Source organism: Poeciliopsis prolifica, unplaced genomic scaffold (assembly GCF_027474105.1).
Source record: "Poeciliopsis prolifica strain line A6 unplaced genomic scaffold, Auburn_PproV2 SCAFFOLD046, whole genome shotgun sequence".
Taxonomy (NCBI): domain Eukaryota; kingdom Metazoa; phylum Chordata; class Actinopteri; order Cyprinodontiformes; family Poeciliidae; genus Poeciliopsis; species Poeciliopsis prolifica.
This window is the reverse complement of record NW_026562421.1, coordinates 106,426-126,746: the sequence shown is the minus strand read 5'-3', so window position 1 is coordinate 126,746 and position 20,321 is coordinate 106,426. Positions and strand designations below refer to the sequence as shown.

General features: G+C 38.8%; 1 protein-coding gene across 1 annotated transcript in view; it reads right to left on the bottom strand.

Annotated features, from left to right (window-relative positions):
* The window catches only part of itga5 (integrin, alpha 5 (fibronectin receptor, alpha polypeptide)), a 44,613-nt gene that overhangs the window by 2,979 nt on the left and 21,313 nt on the right, over positions 1 to 20,321 (bottom strand). Inside the window, exons 10-29 of the mRNA XM_055056687.1 lie at positions 20,257 to 20,313; positions 19,737 to 19,789; positions 19,443 to 19,651; positions 17,556 to 17,747; positions 17,426 to 17,471; positions 16,892 to 17,005; positions 14,586 to 14,641; positions 14,054 to 14,211; positions 13,050 to 13,187; positions 9,815 to 9,882; positions 7,512 to 7,662; positions 7,335 to 7,427; positions 6,094 to 6,173; positions 5,907 to 5,987; positions 5,718 to 5,823; positions 4,450 to 4,608; positions 3,790 to 3,897; positions 1,075 to 1,188; positions 462 to 563; positions 263 to 385 (exon numbers count right to left, since the gene is read on the bottom strand). Of these exons, the coding sequence (XP_054912662.1) occupies positions 263 to 385; positions 462 to 563; positions 1,075 to 1,188; positions 3,790 to 3,897; positions 4,450 to 4,608; positions 5,718 to 5,823; positions 5,907 to 5,987; positions 6,094 to 6,173; positions 7,335 to 7,427; positions 7,512 to 7,662; positions 9,815 to 9,882; positions 13,050 to 13,187; positions 14,054 to 14,211; positions 14,586 to 14,641; positions 16,892 to 17,005; positions 17,426 to 17,471; positions 17,556 to 17,747; positions 19,443 to 19,651; positions 19,737 to 19,789; positions 20,257 to 20,313 (2,208 nt within the window). The remainder of the gene's footprint in view (positions 1 to 262; positions 386 to 461; positions 564 to 1,074; positions 1,189 to 3,789; positions 3,898 to 4,449; positions 4,609 to 5,717; positions 5,824 to 5,906; positions 5,988 to 6,093; positions 6,174 to 7,334; positions 7,428 to 7,511; positions 7,663 to 9,814; positions 9,883 to 13,049; positions 13,188 to 14,053; positions 14,212 to 14,585; positions 14,642 to 16,891; positions 17,006 to 17,425; positions 17,472 to 17,555; positions 17,748 to 19,442; positions 19,652 to 19,736; positions 19,790 to 20,256; positions 20,314 to 20,321) is intronic.

The following is a 20,321-nucleotide window of genomic DNA, read 5'->3' as shown; positions in this document are numbered from 1 at the left end:
TTCAGGACCAGTATAATGAAAAAGCTTATAGCAAGATGCAAAACTTGTTAAATAAGAACATTTTCTCGTTTTAACGAATAATTAAAAAATAATTAAGAGCCCGCTGAACTGAACCAAGTTGAAAACCTCATGGTTATTTTAATAAAACTATGTATTACAAGCTCAAACACAAATGAAAGGGAGACTGCATACATGATTAAATATACCCTCTCTTAATAGCAGCAGTGACTTTTGAAACTTTTATCTTAACTAATCCACTCACCCTGTAAAGGACGTAGATAAGAAGAGCCAGCAGCAGTAAACCGGCCAGGATGGCCAAGACGATGATCCACAGAGGGACGGAGTTCTCAATATCTGGCTTGTTCCAAACCACTGGGGTCACCACCTGTGGATGACAAGACCGTTTCTCAGCTTCAAGTGATCCAGCTACAAATAGCAACTTGTTAAAAGACAACAAGTACCTTTTTCTGACCACTCGGATAGTGCTTGGGTAAGATTGCATATGGCATCGTCTTCACGTTGAACCTGCCCAGACACTCCATTACGTATTGCTTGTAAGCTTTCTGAAAAGCATAAAAATATTTTTTTTAAAATATGTATCAAAAATACATGAAGTACATCAAATCTACACAAGGTGGTGACACAAACAATGGGGAAATAAAACCTCTTCAGTACTCCATCGACCTAAGAGACACGGATTTCACACATCTTCCATGTTAATGTGTGAAGTGATGAATACATGACTGTAGAATAGACACTATAGCCAAGAATAACAAAAGGAAACTGTTTTTACAGTAAAGCAACAGTTTTGTTTCCTGAGGCAAATATGTGATTCCACTCAGAGTGGCAGCTGATCCAGAACCATTACAAAGGCCAAGTGTGCACAAACAAAATGTGTTACCGAGTTCTGCTTTGAGGTTTTCACTTTTTTTGCTTCTTAGATCCTGCCAAAGTCTGACATGAGAAAATACACAAGCACTAGGGGGAAGTATTTTGTAGCTTTTTCCTCTGGTGGAAACACATGTTCATGTATGAAGAAGGCAGCTTGAATGGCAAGGTTGTTCTCCCGCTAACCTCTGTGAAGGTCTCGGCCCAGACGCGCGAGCGCATTTTCAGGATCGCAGTGGTTCCCTTCTCCAGCAGACCAATGTTGCACTGGAGCGTCCAACAATCCGCATTAGAGCAAGACTATGAGAAAAAAAAAAGAAGAGAATGTAGTAAAAACATTATCTCTACAAAAGTGTCCCACAACAGAACAAGCTAAAGTAAATGCAGGTGAGATTTTATAAAGCAAAACTAAAAACAAACACGGTCATAATTCTTCAGGACGCATAAACGTAACAAAGAGCCCAATGTTATTATCCCAATTCCACGCCTGCTTCGAATTAGACTGAAGGAATGTCATGAGACTGTAAAAATGCAGCATGCACAACTTGCCACATTATTGCCCAACCACTAAACCCAGCCCATTTTTCTCCAAACTGTATAGTACACATCTTTATGAGCTCTCAATAATGCAGCTTTAACATTTTACAACATGCACACACTGTCCTTTAGTGCCACTGCTAAAGCGAGACCACCCCCACTCTTGTGGGTTTCATTGGGTTTCCTTCAGGAAAGCATTAGTTTACTTATTACACCAAGGAGGGAAAACCCAAGAGAAGAAGAGTGCAACCGCCCAGTTCCTTTAGTCTGAGTCGTAGACAGACTTAATGAGTATTGAAACAGACAGAGAACAGATCAGTTCACTTCCTCCTGGTGGAACTGCTGCTTGCCTGAGGCCACAGGGCCACACAGGTCTGAGAAAATACAGGAACAATTAAGGTCGTCTTAAAGCTACATTTTATAAATTCCTCACAATGGGATAATGCACGAGAGGTTTGTGGTGTCCCCATAACATAATAGAAAAAGATTTTGAACTGACATCAGTCCTGCTGTATGCAGAAACAAAGAGACATCCTGAAAACACGGCCCTCCACCGCCTTATCTCTCGATCCAAATCAGTTTGTCGAGACACTTCCTTTGCCTCTTCTGTTCACCAAGTTTCAGGAAATATCCCTCTGTCATTTTACTCATTATCTTGATAGCTAGCAGGAGATAACCTGCACTCTGGGTGTATTAAAATAGCCCATTAATGACTCTAATGACTGATTGGAGAGGAATTTAGGAAGGCGATTTATAGTTCTGTTTGGAAGTTGTTTTACAAGGCTAACACTGTTTTAGTTGTGCCAATTTCCTTAATTTTGGGACATCGGGTGACTGCCTAATTTTTACATATGAAGCAGATCTTATCTACCTCAGCAAAGGTCTAAAAAGTCCTTTTCTTTCTTCTGCTAGAGATGTTTGACTAACTAGCCCACTAGGTAATGTCTGCACTTTTACAGTTAACAATAGTGACCCTACTGTTGCCAATTCAGCAACTTTCTTGCTATATTGAGCAACTTTTCAGTGTTGTCCAAGATCATCAAAACAACTGATTTTAAACCGTGTCAATCTGATTTTAAAAAGCCTTTTTATTATGAGGTCAGTTATAATCAGTCCTTTGTGTTTCATAACCTCCACAGACACGACTGCTCAGAGAAAACTGAAGAGAGGGCTCCTTCATATTCAAGTGTCACTGAACATGCTTTATAAACAAACACGGTCAGAAGAGCCTGGTGGGCATACAAAGAGCGGACCCTGTCCACAGATAAGGCCTGGATCAATAGGACCAGTGTGTAGCGGGATCAGAACACCCAGAGTCAATACAGGGAGGAGGCTGAGGGAAGTGGTGCATCTGAGGCAAAAATCCCACCCCATGTCCATGTCTGCACAGCGTTTCACTGCCCAGCTAACTACTAAAGGGTCTTTAATGTTAATTGCCACAACGGGACCAATGTGTGCCCTCTGACCTCTCCTTTTTAATGGCATCATAATTTAATTATCCAGTCCCCAGAGTCAAGCGAACAAAGCCAGTAAGGGGTTCGCATCCACTTATCAACATGAATGTTATATTCGTTTTTAATGATGCATTTTAATTGTTTATTTCTGATGTAAATGATTACGAAGCAAATAACAATAATCACTTTCAAAGCCCTTAAAAAAAGTGTCAACATTATATATTATATTATTACACAGCTAAATTCCTCTTTAAAATAAGAAAATAAAAATTTTGAAACTAAACTACAACATAGCATCCCTTAAAGCTTGACCGTTGCAGCAAATTTTTCATTTGGAGCTACTAAAATAATCCTAACATTTCTGCTCGACTTAATATCATCAACAGAGCGTATGTCTGATTTGTTAATTTTTAACGGTAACCTATTAATAATTTGGTTAGCAAAAAGGTACTTAGAAGATGATTTTCTTGACAGGATTCAACCCAGTTGAAGTTAAAACTGCTCTTGATGAGTACTTGGTTGAATATATATATATATATATATATATATATATATATATATATATATATATATATATATATTATATATATATATATATATATATATATATATATATATATACCATATATATATATATATATATATATATAAGAAGGTCTGAGGGTGTTGTTCTTTCAGCAAAATCATATTTTTTGACTTTGTATACTTTAGATAATGATTAATCAATTACTAAATTAGCTGACCATCTTCATCAAGATTAATCCGATTAATAATAACAGTTGTGTGTAACAACTGGAGGGTGATTTAAAACATGGATTTGTTTCAAATTTGAACACAAATTGCAGAAAATCCTCAAACTCATTTGAAATTTCTTTGGGATTTTCATTTATAAAAACATTGAGTGTCTCACCAGGTTGGTCAGATGAGCAAGCGAGTTCTTGTGGACGTCCCTCCTCTCAACATGATGCTCATCAGCCTTCAGGGCCAGAACAGGAGACTCTGTTGATGAGCGCTGGAGCTGAACAAAGACACAAGCACACAGCTCTGATTATCATAGTACGCTATATCTACAGGCACCAATAAAGGACTACTTCTCTCTGTCAATATATTGTCTAATGTTAGCACAACCCTGAGGTTTTTTCTCATTAATCAGAAGCATGTGAGGTCTCCCTTCTAAAGCATTTCCATGGAAATTCGCTATACCAATTCAACAAGGAAAAAAAAAAACATGAGGTCACAGCTAAGATGAATGACACCCTCCCAGGCCTGCTCAACATCTGTCAGACTTCAAATGTAAACAAAAACAACGGCATGGAAATGTTTTGCCCACAGAATCCCAAAGGCTACTACTTGGAAAAGGGGTGTTGGTGCATGCTGAAGATGAGTGAGGTGGATCTCTGTGAGCGAAGGGAAGGGCTCCAACTTCAAAGCGGCGGTGGGGTAAGTGTCATGGGTGGAGCTGGGAAGATGGGAGCATGTGGGCAAAACATTGGGAATCTGGGTGCAGAAGGATCTCTAATTCAGCCCCATTGGGCCCGGAGAGGTGTGTGCGCGCATGCGAGATGCTCACTTTGAGATTTCGGTGGTTCAGGTTTTTGTCCGCGGTGCAGTTGATGGGACCTTCTGTATAAAACTCGAGAGGGTAAAGGAGATTGTGACCCTGGATGCGGAGAGGGCAGCGCAGCTCCAGCAGGGTGCCGCTGATCCGACTGGGGCCGTTGTTGACGAGCTGGAAAAAAAAAAAATTAAATCAAGGAAATTAACTTTGAGAGCAAAAAACTATTTCATTTCCAGGTTTTATTACACAAAGCTTGGTAAGCCCAGTGGGTGGGTGATAGGTTAGACATTCAACCAACAAACAACCCGTCGACTTTTTGAGTTAAAAATGTTTGATGTTCACAGGAATTTGAAAATATCACTTGATGATTATGTGTTATTAAAAGACTGGAAGATTAATACCTGAACACCAACTATAAAGTCTTAAAAAATGCAAACATGAAAAAAAGAAAAGTAAAAATATTAGTATACCTGAAATAAGGTAAAACTAACTTACAAGTAACTTTTCAGTGAGCTTTAAGTAATTCCTTAATATTGATTAAAAGTACAAGTTAAAACTCAAATAATCTGCCAGTGTAACTTGTACTTTTTCATCAAAATTAACAAATTACTATAACAAGTTCCCATTTCTTGCTGAAAAGTTACTTGTAGGATACTTTTATCTTATTTCAAGTGTACAAAGATATTTACAGTAGAAACTAGAACAACATTTTTTAACATTTTTGTTATTGCAGTAAAGAACAGTAGTAAATGGCATTAATCGACGCAATGATGAAGCATTGCAATGCAAAAAAGGCAGGAGATTCTTAACGGGACAGAGGCGTATTTCCAGGTGTCAAATACGGCTGTATTCCAATGTTGTTTTTGATACATGCAGCATTTTCATAACAACTGAAGATGACATAATGCTATAAAATGGCACTATGTTGCTGGAAAATACATAAAAGCCCTCCATTAAGTAGAGTTACCAGTATATATTTCATTTTAACTGAATAGGGTCTCCTGTTGTAAAATTTAATATCTGTTGGAGGTGTTCTGCCCTTACACTGACTGGCTAGTGTAAGAAGTGAGGCTTATCATTGTTGTTACAAATATGAGTGAAAGTGTACTATGATCACAATTGATTGCTGAAGAATTCACATCTGATATGGATCTCCATTAATTTGGTGGTGCAGCACAATCATAGGTCCTTTTCTTTTCCGGAATGAACAATAGAATCTACTTTCAAACCCAATCTATTCTGTTCCCGCTGAGTGTGCAGATAAGAGCTTGGCTGATTACCTCATAAATGTGTTCCACGGCCGGCCCGACGTCCTGTTCCACCCCGTAGCTTTTGGGCACTTTCCAGTTGGCCGGGGGAAAGAAGACCTTATCTGGCCGAGACACACTTGAAAAGAGAAGGAGGGTGATGAGAGCATGTGCAGGGAGGAACTGGAGACTGAATGAGAGGATCTCTAAAGCTGAACTCACCCCTGCAGAATGACATCAGCCTGGACCACCACCTCGGGGTTGTAGTAAACAACCTCACTTTGGGAGTTATTTTCATTTTTACTATAAAAATAAAATTAAAAAAAGAACATTTAGGTGAGGTTTTAGGTTTGTACAGTTAACTCTGAATCTGAAAGTATTATAGAAACACAGTATGCCAATAGTGTACCTGCGTATCTGGAGGTAAAACTGGACAGTTTTGTGTGTGTCCTTCAGACGAGGCACCGTAAATCGCAGACCCGCCCAAAGCTGCGAACGTAAAATTTTAAATATAAGGGTCAGAATTCACAAGCAGAATCAAAATATAGTAAAGACTTTCCTCAACAAAAACATGTTAAATATGTTTCAGATTAAGCTCTGCACAAATAATTCTCAGAAAACCTTTACTTTCAGAAGAATGTGGTCCATCGCTTCTTGAGTCCCTGACTAGGAATTTAAAAATAAATCAACCATTGTTCAACCAAAATCTAAAAGATTAAAAAGAACAAAATGTCTGCACTGAATAAACTAGTAATAAACCTGAAGCTCCTTTGATAAACATACCAAACTTGGTCATATTGTCACTACCCTGGTACTTCCTGTGCTGCCCGTTAAATACACGAAACAAGCAGGCAGTTTGGGTTACAGATGTATTCTCCACTTCCTGTCACAACATTTCCGGGCACAGGAAAACTTTTCCCATTCCATTCGCCCCACATCCAAAACAATGCATTAAGCAAGAATCAGTCATTTATGATGTACTACCATATGAAACACCTTTAAAAAAGTGTAACATTTTGTTCCAGTCACTATAAAAATCGCAACAGATTCGGCCAAATGCTGTAAAACAACTGCAGGTGATTACTTGATCAATAACTGATAAAAGCAGGAGTTTAGTCAGTTTGTTGGTACTGAGTATGGAATAAATATGTTAACACGATGCAAAGACAGAAAGCAACGTAATGCTTTATTTATTGCACATTAGCATTTCTAGTTGCACTTTATGAATCATTTGAAATCAAAAACAGAGACACACCTGCAGATTTTGTTAAAGATTCATAAGTTTTTTATTGAGAAACTGATTTAGAAACATTTTCTTTTGCCTAAAGATTATTTTTGTTACTTATATGAATTATTGTCATTTTGGGCCACTAAATTTAAAATTTTGGCCCATCTGACTATGTAATTTTTAAATTTTAAATGTTTGCTCATTTGATCTGTTACTCAGCACTTGAGTAGACTTTTTACCAAATACTTTTTTGCTTGAGTGATTTCTTGGACGGTTACTTTTAACTTTTACCTGAGTAAAAAAATATTGAAGTTGTGCTGCTGTTACTTTGAGTACAATTTTTGGAAACTCTACCCACCCTAGAATTGAAAGAGGGTGTACTTTGTTTTACCACGTGGTAAAAGGAAAAGCATCTTTCTTACATTGGTACCAGCCTTCATTGGGTTTCCCAGATCACAGCTGAGGTATCTGGTCTGGTTCTCGGTGTCGTAGCTGCAGGTGAGTTGGGTGAGGCTCTGAAGAAACAAAGACGACACATTCAAACCATTAGAGGTTTGAGAATGTACAGGTTTTTTTTCTTTTTTTGCCGTTTTCCTCACCTCATTATTTCGGGCAATGCCGCTGTAATCTGCCTCCGGGGGCAATGCCACATACAGCTCTGCCTCGTACGCCCCTCCCTCTCCTTCGTTCCTGGCGTTGAAAGTTAAGGTCAGCGAGTTGTCATCACCGAGGTAGACTTCCTTCCTGTCGCTGAGGGCCCGAGAGAAGAAAAAAAATGACTGACATGTTCAATTACTGAAGAAATAGGTTAGTGTAAATAGTAAGAGTTTCAAATAGTAACATGTTTTTAAAGTTTGTTGGTTGGAGATGAGATTCGAAGCTTTGTGAGCGTCAAACAAATTCCTCCCATGAACCCCTCTGCAGTCAATTATTTTTTAATGTTGTAGTAATAAAGTCATTCATGCAGAACAACAAAAATCAGCTGCCATTCCTGCCTTTCGCCTGCACCATCTACCATTCACCATTGTTTATAGCAGTGCGAGTTTGAGTGGGGAGCACAAACTTTTCTAATTACAGCCTGCTCTCGTAAATAAAACATCTGATCCTATAATAGCCTGAGCGTCTACCGTAGTCTGAGTCCAACCAACTAGCATCACACTTTAAAAACCAAACAAATAAAAACACCAAAAAACCCAAACGCTTCAGCGACAGATTCCCCATCTAACAGGTTACGTGATTTTGAATGAAACAACATCCCAGGGAATGGTAAATGTGTCACTCTCTCAGCTGCTCTGAGTACCATTAGGTTTCTATGATTCACTACAGAGCGGACAGAAACAACAAGAGACTATTTTGATAGTACTAATCACACTCGCCAATGGATTATTACATCCAGCCATACGTCTACGGGGGAAAAAAATGAATGCAGATGGGAGATAAATATAGGAATGTGAGATCAAAATGACAGAGCAGAGAAGGGATCATCGAGGAGGCAGTTATTTTTGAGAAAAATGCAAACAGATTTTTTGGTAGCTCTCTTGTAAACATCTACCCAAACACACTTCTTTCACCTCTTCTTTTTCTCTTACCTTTGCCATAAGGAGAAAAGTAGTGCTTGTTGTTGTTATGGAAAGTCGTGACACCACTGTACAATGCTACGGCCATTAAAACCCGCTTTCTGGCATGTTAAACGAAACAAAAACCAGCTGTATTTATGATCAAGGTCTGATTTGCACACGTGAAGAGTTCAGAGAATGAGAACCTTGTTCACAGTTTATAGAGCACAGTTACTGTAAAACAGTATTCCCAGCCGTTGGAACTTTTTCACCTTCTGTCAAGTTGCAACAAACATCACTGGAGCAGAGGGAGGAAGAAAAACGATTTTCAAAATCTTAAACAAATGTAATCCTGTGGAACCTTTCACTTTTAGTATGGAGGTCAGGGATGACATTCAACGTATTATTAAACAATTTACCAAGCTTTAAACATATCAGAGGACTGTCCAATCCATCACCAAAAAATCCAGAGTGAAAATAGGCAACCTTATCAAGACACGGAAATCTTCCTAAACTGACAAGCAAGGCAAGAAACCATGAATAAAAAAAGCTGAGGTTAGGAGAGACAGTCTGTTGACAGAACCATTTTTTCTGCACAAAAATTGTTTTTGTGGTGAAAAAAAAAGCAATAAGAGTTTTGCTCTGCAGTTTGCCAAAGGCCAGAGGAGACAGCAAACATGTGGAAGATGTTCTGGTCAGATGAGAGCAAAATCTACTACATCATCCCATTAGCGTAATACAAAAGTGGAAGCATTGTGCAACCGAAACGCTTTTCTTGAGCAGGAAAAGGGAAGCTTGCCAGAGTTGATGAAATATTAATGGAGTTAGATACTGGAAGGAAACTGTTAAAGGTTGCTAAGTTTGGGATGGAGATTTACATTCAAGCAGGACAACAACCAAAAAAAATGTGTCTGCTATAGAGATACGAGAAGAACTGTAAACATCCAAGCATATCCATGTGATAGAATGGCCTAGTCAAAGGACTGAATGTTATACAATTATACACTGAAACACTGATGCTTGTGGTTGTAAAGTGACACATTCTTAAAGTACAATGGGTTATAATTGGGAATGGGAATTTATTGTATTGTGTATCACTTATTGTGATAAATTTTCTTATCAAGATATGATTTTGATTTATCTTTGTCACAATAAATTTCAATTAATAACGTTTAAAAAAACTAAGCCTATCTATATTGTCAGGATTGTTAGGTTTACTTTATTTCTGTGTGGCAATAAATATCAGTAATATGCCTTTATGTCAATATCACTCATTCATAGTCTGAATATGTTTGCAAATTGCTCTATTATAATTGATTTTCACTTGAGGATGCGAGTTGACTTACCTGTGGACTCCTAGCTTCAAATCAGGAACGCAAATGTTGTCCTCTCCGCAGTCCAACAGAATCTGAGCCTGAAAAACAAAAAAAAAAGTGACAAAATTGCTTTAATATAATGCAAGTAAGCAAGTTCCCTACTCATCAGTAAACAGGCTCTGTGCCACAACACGCAGCATGACTAACACATTCCACAATCTCCCATCCACCAACCAAGGAACACCTGGACTCCACCTCAATCAGTCCTGTAAATCACCTGCCACACTGCGATAAACAAGGAGCAGGTAGCAACTTGGAGCACAGGCAGGAGACGGTCCTAAGCGCACAGCTGCCAGCTGTCACCCACATCACAGCTCCGTGCGGCGAACCGCACTTTCGCCACACGCTACACCACCCTGCAAACCGCCGCATATGATCATATAGAGAGGAGGTGGGGATCCTCCGGCTCAGAGGACGCTCTGAGACACAAGATATCTTTGTTGACACGAAAACAGCGGTGAGGCTTCGGAGATTACAGCCGAGGGGAGGACAAGAAAGAGGCAGAAACGCCGCGGAGTGATTGAGCGACCGCTGAACGTGTGGCAAGGCGGCGGCAGGGTGAAGCTAAAAATGCATCCTGCTGTGTCTGACAGTGCGATGATGTTTGTGACGATGAGGATAATAAATAGAAGTGAACAAGAAATTACAGACAGCGAAGTGCCCTTCTTGTTATTATGCGATCCGGGGGGGTTCTAATTATGGTCAACATGGTGACCGCTATGCTAACTTGGCCACATGTTCACCCTTGACTTGTCTGTTTCTGTCAGAGGAAGGCAGGCTGATCACGGTTTCACCAACTCAGATTTAAGACTTCTTATTAACTTTTTAGGACAGTGAGAATGAAATTTAAGACCTATATTGTAATAAACGTACAAAATATAATCTAACTATAAAACATACATACAACTAGCCACTAATATACACTTGCTAGCTAGCGGGGATATATTGCTAGAAGCTTGTATACATAAGATTAAATGGCCCTGCCACAACAAATTGAAGAGCTATAGTGTGTGTGTGTATATATATATATAGAAGAGAGAGAGAGAGAGAGAGAGAGAGAGAGCAAGGTTAGCTAGCTTGCTAATCTTGCTATATAGGTTAGCTAGCTAATAAGGGTATATTGCTAGTGACTTGTATTTGAGAGATTAAATAGCCCTGCCACAACAAATTCAAGACCTATGGTGAACATATTTTTATGCACATAAATTTACATAAATATGAATAGAATTAGCAGCTAATATTTAATATAACCTTGCTATCTAACCTTCCTAGCTAGCAAGGGTATATTGCTAGTGACCTGTATTTGAGAGATTAAATAGCCCTGCCACAACAAATTTACGACCTATGATGAACATATTTTTATGTGAATATAAGGATGCACAGACAAATTTCTTACCGTACCATCAGTTAACTTCAGCAGCAACATCAACAGGAATATCATTATCACAGATAAAAATCAGACCACCAACTTGGCAGCATGAATCATTCATATTCACTCAATCAGATGATGTTATTTTAAGAACAATAAAGGCATTGGTACACAATTTAAATCATTTCCAGATTACCTCCTGCCCCCAATCACCACAACCAAAGAAAAAAACAAAACAAAAAAACAACAATATCTTAATAAAAGATGTAAATTAATAGATCTCCCCTGAAGCCATAACTCTTCAGAGAGACATGTGGAGTATGTTAAGATGCAAGAGAAACTCCCAAGAACTTCAGCCGTCTCTCATTCCCCCTCCAGCTTGAAAAGAACTTGGCACAGCGAAGCGAAATGTTACGAGCCCCGCCACACATTCTCAGAACACATGCAGAAATCAATAGTGCATTGGGCGTCTGATCTAATCCAAGGCTGCGGTGCAACGGTCACTCTTCACTGTTTATGCAGACCTCGACTGACACAACATGAGACAAGATTAATGAAATATGTTGGCAGTCTTACGCTACTCCCTTTTACACACATCCATTCTCGGATCAAGTTTACGCTTTTAAAATGTTTGTTTTTTTTCTCCAGAGGGTCGAAATTGGTGGTACAGCTCAAGCTTGTCTCGAGGTTTTAGTTCAAGAACAGACCACATCTGTTAGAGGACAAATTGCTTTGATATCTGGAAGAGACATCAGTGAACGAGACCAACAGGAAAAAGTCAGACAAATGATGCAATCCAGAAAAAAGACATAAACAAAAGAGTTCAAAGTATGATGATTAATTTTTCCTACATCCTCCTACGGTCAAAACTGAAATCACACATGGTGCATATTCCAAAATGTCTGGTAGAATCCACAGCCTGATTGTTAAAAACTTTCACCTAAATTGTTAAAAACTCCAACTGGTTTATTTTTAGAACAAGAAACTAAATAACCAATTATGACACAGTCGTGGAACAAAGTTGGTTTACACAGATTTCAAAATCATCGGTCGATTTTCAAAACCTGAGACCTCACACGAGACAATAAAATGAAAATTCTGATTTTAGATGTGAAATCTTCCAAAACCTCTCAAGATCAATCATGAGTTCAGAATAAACAAACGTGCCTGACTGGAAGGAAGCAATGGTAATAATTTGTGGAGTTCATTTAACATAAAAAAATAATATAAAGACTTCTACAACTTCCACTGGACTTTCTGTTGTGCCTTGACAAGTTGTTTTGTCTTCTGTGTATTACCCTCCATATTTTCATTATCTCGCTTTCTGATTAGCAAAACGTCAAATTCAACAGTCTGTGCTCTCGTTTTTCTTCAGGAAACACGACACGCTGAAATATTGGGCCAAGACAATCAGACATGTTGAGTTTTCCAAGTTTTAGATCTGAAACGTCCTTCTAATCAGACCAGATTACTCTTAACTCACAACACACAGCACGAATATCTTTAAAGCCAATCTTGATAATCGTGGTATCTTTAAACTTATCAAAATCCAACAAAAAAAATTATGACAAAAATCAGGAAAATCTCCAACCCTTTGAAATGAACAGATGATCTCTTTTATAAACGCCTTTAGAGTTGGTAAATAGTTGGTCACTGATAAAAAGAATTATCAATCTGTGTGGCAAATCTTCTCATCTCCCTAAGCATTCTCTGAAACAAACCCAAATTATTGAGTACTTCTCAGATTAACTAATTCTAAAAGGTTTATAGACCAACAATGTTGTTTTTTAACCATATTTCCAGAAGATAAAACTATTTGAAATGACACCTACGTACCTTCTGCTCTATAACGTTGGTGGTCTGGTAGTTGAGAATGGGCCGCAGGCCATGGGAGTCGGAGGCAGCTTCTGGGTCCAAGCTGAAGTTCAAGGCCACAAAAATGGAGGAGAGTTTATCCCTGAATTCTTTCTCATCCTAAAAGTAAAGAAAACACATGGCAGAGTTTACATAAACACCCGCTCTGCAGCAATGAAGAAAATCTGTTCAAGACTAGTTTTGCTTTTTAGCACAATTCCCACTGACCATCAGAATCAGTGGTAAAGTTTAACTTTTAAAAAATCCTCCACAAAACCTTAAGAACAAACTGAACTCCCTTCAAAATATTTTTGCAAATTAATTTTGCAAAAAGAATTAGCAAAATTCCAAATGGCATATAATATTTTATTACAATGTCTCACATCTCCATACAAAAAAAATTTAAAGAGATACTTTTATGGACTATTAATAAAACTAGACTTTCTCTTGATCCTTGACACTGACTAATCAATCAGAAAGACTCCGCTATATGGCGTAGTGGGGCATTTTCCCACATGATCGTAGAAAAAGAAAAAACTTTGGACTATAAATTAATTGTCGCTGTTTGCTCTCGTCCTACGATCTACAGCCAATCAAGTTATGAGTTTGAGGGACATGTATGTCAACGCCGGCCTCGAGCAATTCTGATGTGCATCTACAGCGAAATGTCAAGCGTCTGACTTCAAACTGCACACACGTCAAACTTGAAGTGTTGGACACGCATCATTACTTTAAAAAATGTGACGTCGCCAACTGTAACTGAATGGAAACAAACTAAAAAATGTGTATGTGACAAATAAAATGACTGAAAATGGATGTTTTTCAACCAGAGATGGAACATGATTAAAGTTTGCCTGTGTCTTCAAAGCATATTGGTTATAGAAAGTAATGGAAACTCCAACAAAACACTTAGTTTCTGTTTTGAATTTTGCAAACTTGAATAAAGAGTTCCCAAAAAAATTCTTTACTAAACTACGAGGACATACTCTTAGGTAGATCTTTGTTTGGTCGCACACACGATCCCCATGGCGAACCCTGACACGTTTCTGGAGCAAAGGCTGCTGGGAATCCAGGAACAGAGCCCTCTTCACAGCACCTTTCTGCTTGTGCTTGTGGCTGTCGAGCTGCACCTCCACCTGGAAGTCTGAAACCCAGAGAGCACACTAATGAGCATTTATTGAATGATGAATGCTCCTGAGTCACCTAATGACAGGTCTAAAAAAGCCCGCTGTAAATTCTCTAAGGCGAATGCAATGTAGCTGATGTAACCTAAACAGAGAGGCAGGAAGAGCATCTGTGCTTAGAGAACAGCGTAATTAGAGATAATAACTAATGATAAGGAAAGAGTTTGAATGCAGAAAAGAATTGGTTATTAAACACTGCCAGAAAAAAAATCCAGAGATCTATAGTCCCTGTCAAAACTTCATATCACTGCTATGTATCTCAGATGCTAATATTGGTGACTAGTTGACAGAATACGTGCTCATAATAAAGTACAGATGTGGAAAATTGGCTCACCTAGATTGGCCGGTAGGTGTTTCCCTTCAGCAGATATGCAGTAACTCAGATTGGCGCTGTTTTGGACACACACAAAATTTTAAAAAAGTCAAAAATTTAATAATAAAGGCAAATGTACTAATGAAAACGATTCGGGTTAAACACCCATTTTGCACAAGACAAATAACTTTCCCTAAGTTGCTTTCTAATTTTCCTCACAGTTTCCATCTTTCTTGTGTCAACTTCTTTCCAGGTTCAAATCACAAGGCGTGTGAAATACTGAGAATGCAGCAAATAACGTGAGAAATATTTAAATGTTTGGAGACAGAGCTGGCATGCGACCACTCTCACCAGCTGGGCTGATAAAGCATCGAGTCTCCGTTTCCACCGACCCGACAGCCGACACAGAAAGCAATAGCAGAGTTAAGAAGGGTGAAATTGTGAAAAGACTCGGGTTTCAGTGCTGACCACTCAGTGGCCGTCTGTATAAGCCTGTAGCCCTCTCCCATGACATCAGCTTCGCAACATGCTTCTGCTGCTGTCCAAGTCTGCACCGGACTCTCCGCCTTTAACGGATAACCACACACAAGTAAAAGATAGAGCAGCAGTTTGACCTGGAAAGCAGTGCACTGCAAAATGTACGCCTTCAGCTTTTCCGCCTTTTGTCACGTCGCATACACAAACTGCAGCTTGTATTTTGGGGGGATTTTATGTGATAGACCAACACAAAGTGGGAGTGTTTTACAAACAAACCAAGATCAGAAAAGTGTGGCATGCATTTGTAACCCGTCTTTCCTGAGTGAACATGCATTTTGGTCTATATCAATACCAACTGTGAACATCTTTAAAAGCTCAGTCCTCCAAGTTTTGCCACAGACTCTCAACTTAGTCAAGATTTGGTCTTTGATCGGGTCATTCTAACACACAAGTGTCAAACTCAAGGCAAAATCCGGTCCGCCATAGCTTTTTATGTGGCCCTCTAGACTCCACGTTACATCAACAATTTACTCCAATTTTTCACCAATCTGCAAAATGCACACAAAATTAACACATCCCTGCATATTTTCTGATTTTACTGTAATTTTTTCTCAAAATTCATGAAGTGAGCGCTGCCTCAGCTTTACTTGATGTCAAGTTATAGTCCGTGATTGTGGTCATTATAAAAGTCACATTTAACATCACGTATTAGTGAAAATATCAAAGATTCCTTGCAAACATTTCTAAATTAGCACCACAAAATCTGTGACTTTGAATGAAAATAAACACAAAAACAATCACAAAATCCTGGAGACTGATCAGCATGGGAAGAAACACTTTTTGAATGCTGAAACAAACAACTCTTTATATTTTAACAGTTCGATGGGTTTTATCAATACATTCTGGCACATTCAGATGTTTGATATGGCCCAAAGTGAAAAAGAGCTTGACGCTCCTCATTTATACCATAAAATCCCCATCAAAACTCAGTGAAAAGTTTGGCCATCACACAACAAAATGTGGAAACATTTTAAGGAGGTTCTGCAGGTCAAGAAAAAAAAGGGAATCGTGTTGAAATGGAGATGAAAAAGGAGAGGATACGATGAAGGAAATACAAAGCCTTCTTTTAGGGAGTAGCAATAACTTCACTTATGCGCTCCTGTGTCTGCACAACTGAATGCAAGCTCACAGGAGTCTACGTGTCCTGATGTTTCCCAGCTGTGTTCCACCAGCAAACAATATCTCATTCAAACCAACTGCAGAAACCTCCTAGCCCCTCCCCTTCCCATTATCCCCTCTGCTCTCCTTTCACCCCCACCAAAACTCCTCATCACCAGGCAACGTAGCATAATCAAGACATATGTGTATACAAGAGTTTCCTTTATGAATCAGGATGTGGAGAAAGAGGAGTTGGGGGGTGAAAAGGCAGACACACGAGTGCGGCGTCAACCATGCTGAGCAGCGAGGACCCGTCATCTGTTTCCTCTCCCAGTTGCTGGAGCTGAACTGCTCACATTAGGAGGAGGCCAAAAACGGCTTACAAAGCTCCCATTCAAGCATGTTATTTCTCCACTTCCCAACAGCAAAGGGCTGAGATACGGAGACATTCTGAAAATAGGTCAAATAAAGTCCGCCTTCAGCGCACACCAGCACCGCGTCAGCTGACATGAAGGATACTGCTTATCAGAACAGCCTGGCAGGATAGCTGTGTTTACGTATGGGGGAAATGGCAACCATCATCTTATTTTTCTTTTCTTTTCTTTTTTCCCCCAGAACATTCAGGTCAAACAAAATCCGACAAAGTCAAAGGATTAAAAAAAAGCTCAGCTCAGGACAAGTTTAACGCTCACCAGGAAACATGGATGCTGGAGTTTCCATTGGTGATCACACAGTTCTTCTCCTCAGGGTTGATCATCGTTGGGGAAACTATAAGGGAGGCGACGGCGCTGACAATTGGCCGCGACCTTCGAAAAGTGATGAAAAAAAGAATTGGATTTTCTTTCACACTTTTTTCTAACATAATACTGTCATAAATTTGATATAAAACCAGTTACGAAGGAGACCTCATGAGTGGTTATGACTGTTGTCATGAAGTGTCATTTGGTAAATAATGACAAGTTTTACCACAAGTGTCATTATTTACAGAATAATGCAAAGTTGGCAAATTTAATGGACTTTTAACGTAACTTTTAGTTCAACTGAAAACAAAGAAACGTTATCACTTTCAATCTAGTCAGAAAATATTCAGCTCCATGTTGCAGATTCCCTACTTGCAGTCCTTACATGTTGTGTAGACACAATGAAACTTAATGAATCTCTCAGGTAATGTTTACCATTTAAGCAATGATGCAAGTAAGATAGAGGATAAAAGTTAGAAGGAGTACCTATAGAGAACTGCCTTATTTACGCCAAAAGCTCCAACAATGAGATCTGAAAAAATCAAAAAGTTGGCATGAAAATCAAACCCTGGACTGAAAGGTTATTTAAGTCTTTCCATATAAATAAACACCTTACCAGGGTATCCATTCATGTCCAGGTCTTGAGCTCCTCTGAGGGAAAACCCGAAGCTGGCGGGAAAAGCACCAGCAGCCCATTGGCCTGCAATCACCTGAGAAGGCTTTTCCCTGAGGCCTTCAGAGTATCCGTTGTAGATGTAGACCAGTCCCCGGCGACCATCACCGCCAAATGGACAACTTACAGCCACGTCTGTCAAAAAGGTCAAAGCACAGGACAAATATTAATTCTCCTTATCTGCCAATTGCAACTTTGAACCAAGAGTTAGAATGATAAAAACGCAAACTTTACCATGTAATTCTAACTTTTTAGAAAAAAACAAGTGAACAATGACAGAGCATGACTGAATCAGCCGTGACATTTCATGGTCTCGACCCTCCATTTCCTATCATATGCAGTGGGCGTAATATTCGACTCAACTCATGTGAGGAAATAAAAGATCATTGTCGGAGCATTCAGTGTTCCTGTCCACATGATGATCTACACAGTGGCTGTTTTTTCCTGACTGTGGCATGAGTCAACATACTGAATGTCATTAAGGAACTCCACTGGCAGCGAGGCAGAAAAGATAAACCCTGCAGAAGATTGTGAGGAAAGCTCCACTGTCATTGAGTAAACTGTATCGTACAAACAACCAGACGGTGACAAATTTCTCCTTAAAGATGTTCAAATACTCCAGCTGATACCTAAGACTATTGAACCAACGTCATCCAATTTCTTTCCAACTTTATTTATTTTTTCAGAACAATGTATGGAAGATTACAAAGAAAGTGTTTTTTATTACATTGCATATAATTAGTTACAATGGAATAGCAAATTAATGAATTTAATGACTTCATGTAATGAATTTAATGACTTCATATATGAACCCAAGCTCCAGTCGGAGCTTGGGTTCATATTTTGTAATTTCAGATCTTCACTTGCACTTTGGGAGAATATAAGAAAAAAGCACTTTCAGACAAAACTTTGGTTCTGATAAAATTCAGCATTTCCCCCTGTGCATTATAAGCCTGGCGGGCCACCAGGCTTTACTTGTGCCCCCACCAGGCTAATCATTACTTATTTCTTTAAATCTTTGAAAAATATTTCATGTTTTAAGACTTTATAGTTGGTGTTCATGTATTAATCTACCAATCTTTCAACGACACATAATTATCAAGTGATATTTTCTAATTTCCTGCCAACTTTAAACATTTTTAAACTCAAAATCACGACAGGTCGCTGGATGAATGATCACAAGGCTTAGAAAGTTTTCTGGGGGAAACCTTGAAATTATATTATGTAGACAAATTCAAAACCAAAGAATGAATCAAATTAAAGAAGCTAATGTCTCCAGATTTGTTTTTTTATTAGAAGTCCAGAAGTTTAACTAGTCATGACTCATTGCTGCTCACTAATTACATGAAACAACATATTTTCCCTATTTTTTGCCTATTTGCTATTTGTTACACACGAATCTGCACACAATTTGCAAAGACAAATCCAAATATGATCTCACTAACTCATTGTACACATTTTTCCACAACTAAATTTATTGTAATGGCATCTCGTAGCAAAAAGTCTTAAAATCTGCAACATGCTTCAATATTTAAGCTATTGTATTGGTGAATGCTGAGTGCATAACCAATGGGGAGTTGAATTTAAGGTCATCCACCTCTTTGAAAGTGCTAGAGCAGAGTGATTGCCTTTTCACATTTTACACTTGCTTATTTTCCTAATAAACACAATTTGAAAACTGCTGTTTGATTTATTTTGGCTATAAAATATCTTTGATAATGCAAACAATGTTTGTGTGACAATGCAAATCAAAAACAGGAGAAATCTGTTGATTTTTTCTTTGTGGTACTGTGCGGTATCTTTGCCTTGTCATTTTTGTTCCACTCTTACCGTTGAAACCATCCTGGTTCAAGTCTCCCAGTGGTGCGATGGTGCTGCCAAATCTCCCAAACACCTCTTTGCCTGTCAGGCTGGGATTGATGATCTCCAGGTGTAACGGGCTGCGTTGCAGGTAAATGTAGACCCGACCCATCTCTTCCAGACGACCACCAGAGGTTCGGACCATGAACATGGGCGCTCCCACCAACAGATCAACCATCCTGCAAACGTGAAAACAAGACAGACTATAAAAACTCAAAGCATTAAAGAATCACTGAAGTTTCCAGTCGAGACTGGTTTACTCACCCATCACTGTTGATGTCGGTCGTTGCCAGTGCATAGCCAAAGTATGAGCCCATCTATGAAGAAGAAAAGGGTTGAACCGGAGTAAATCTCAAAACCTAATGTAACAAAAAGTGTCCAAAATGCACACTACAAGCTCCAGACCTGTTTTTTCCACTAGTTTAACAAAAGAAGACCTAAAGAAAATGCAAAAGCTTGATGGATTTTACAGGTTGAGAGTTTATGGGAGTCTTTCCTGCTCAGTTTTACTACTGTATGCTGTAATTCTGAGCCCAAAAACAACATAAAGTCAGACTGGGTCTTTACAGTGAATGAAAGTTCACATCGGACCCATTTACTCAGCTGAATTATGTCTGTTTAAGAAGGTCAAAGCCATTTTATTCCCAAACTTAGTTGGTGATTTGTCTAAATCTTTAACATTTCATAGCATTGTAATCACTACATCACTTCTACAAAGTATTGTAAATCAGATTTGGTTAAAGAAATTATTTTTTTCTGAAATAATTAAACTTTTTCACCTTACCTGCTCACCAGTGAAGTTTCCCAAGGTGGTCAGATCTGAACCGTTCAAAATGGACACCTGCAACA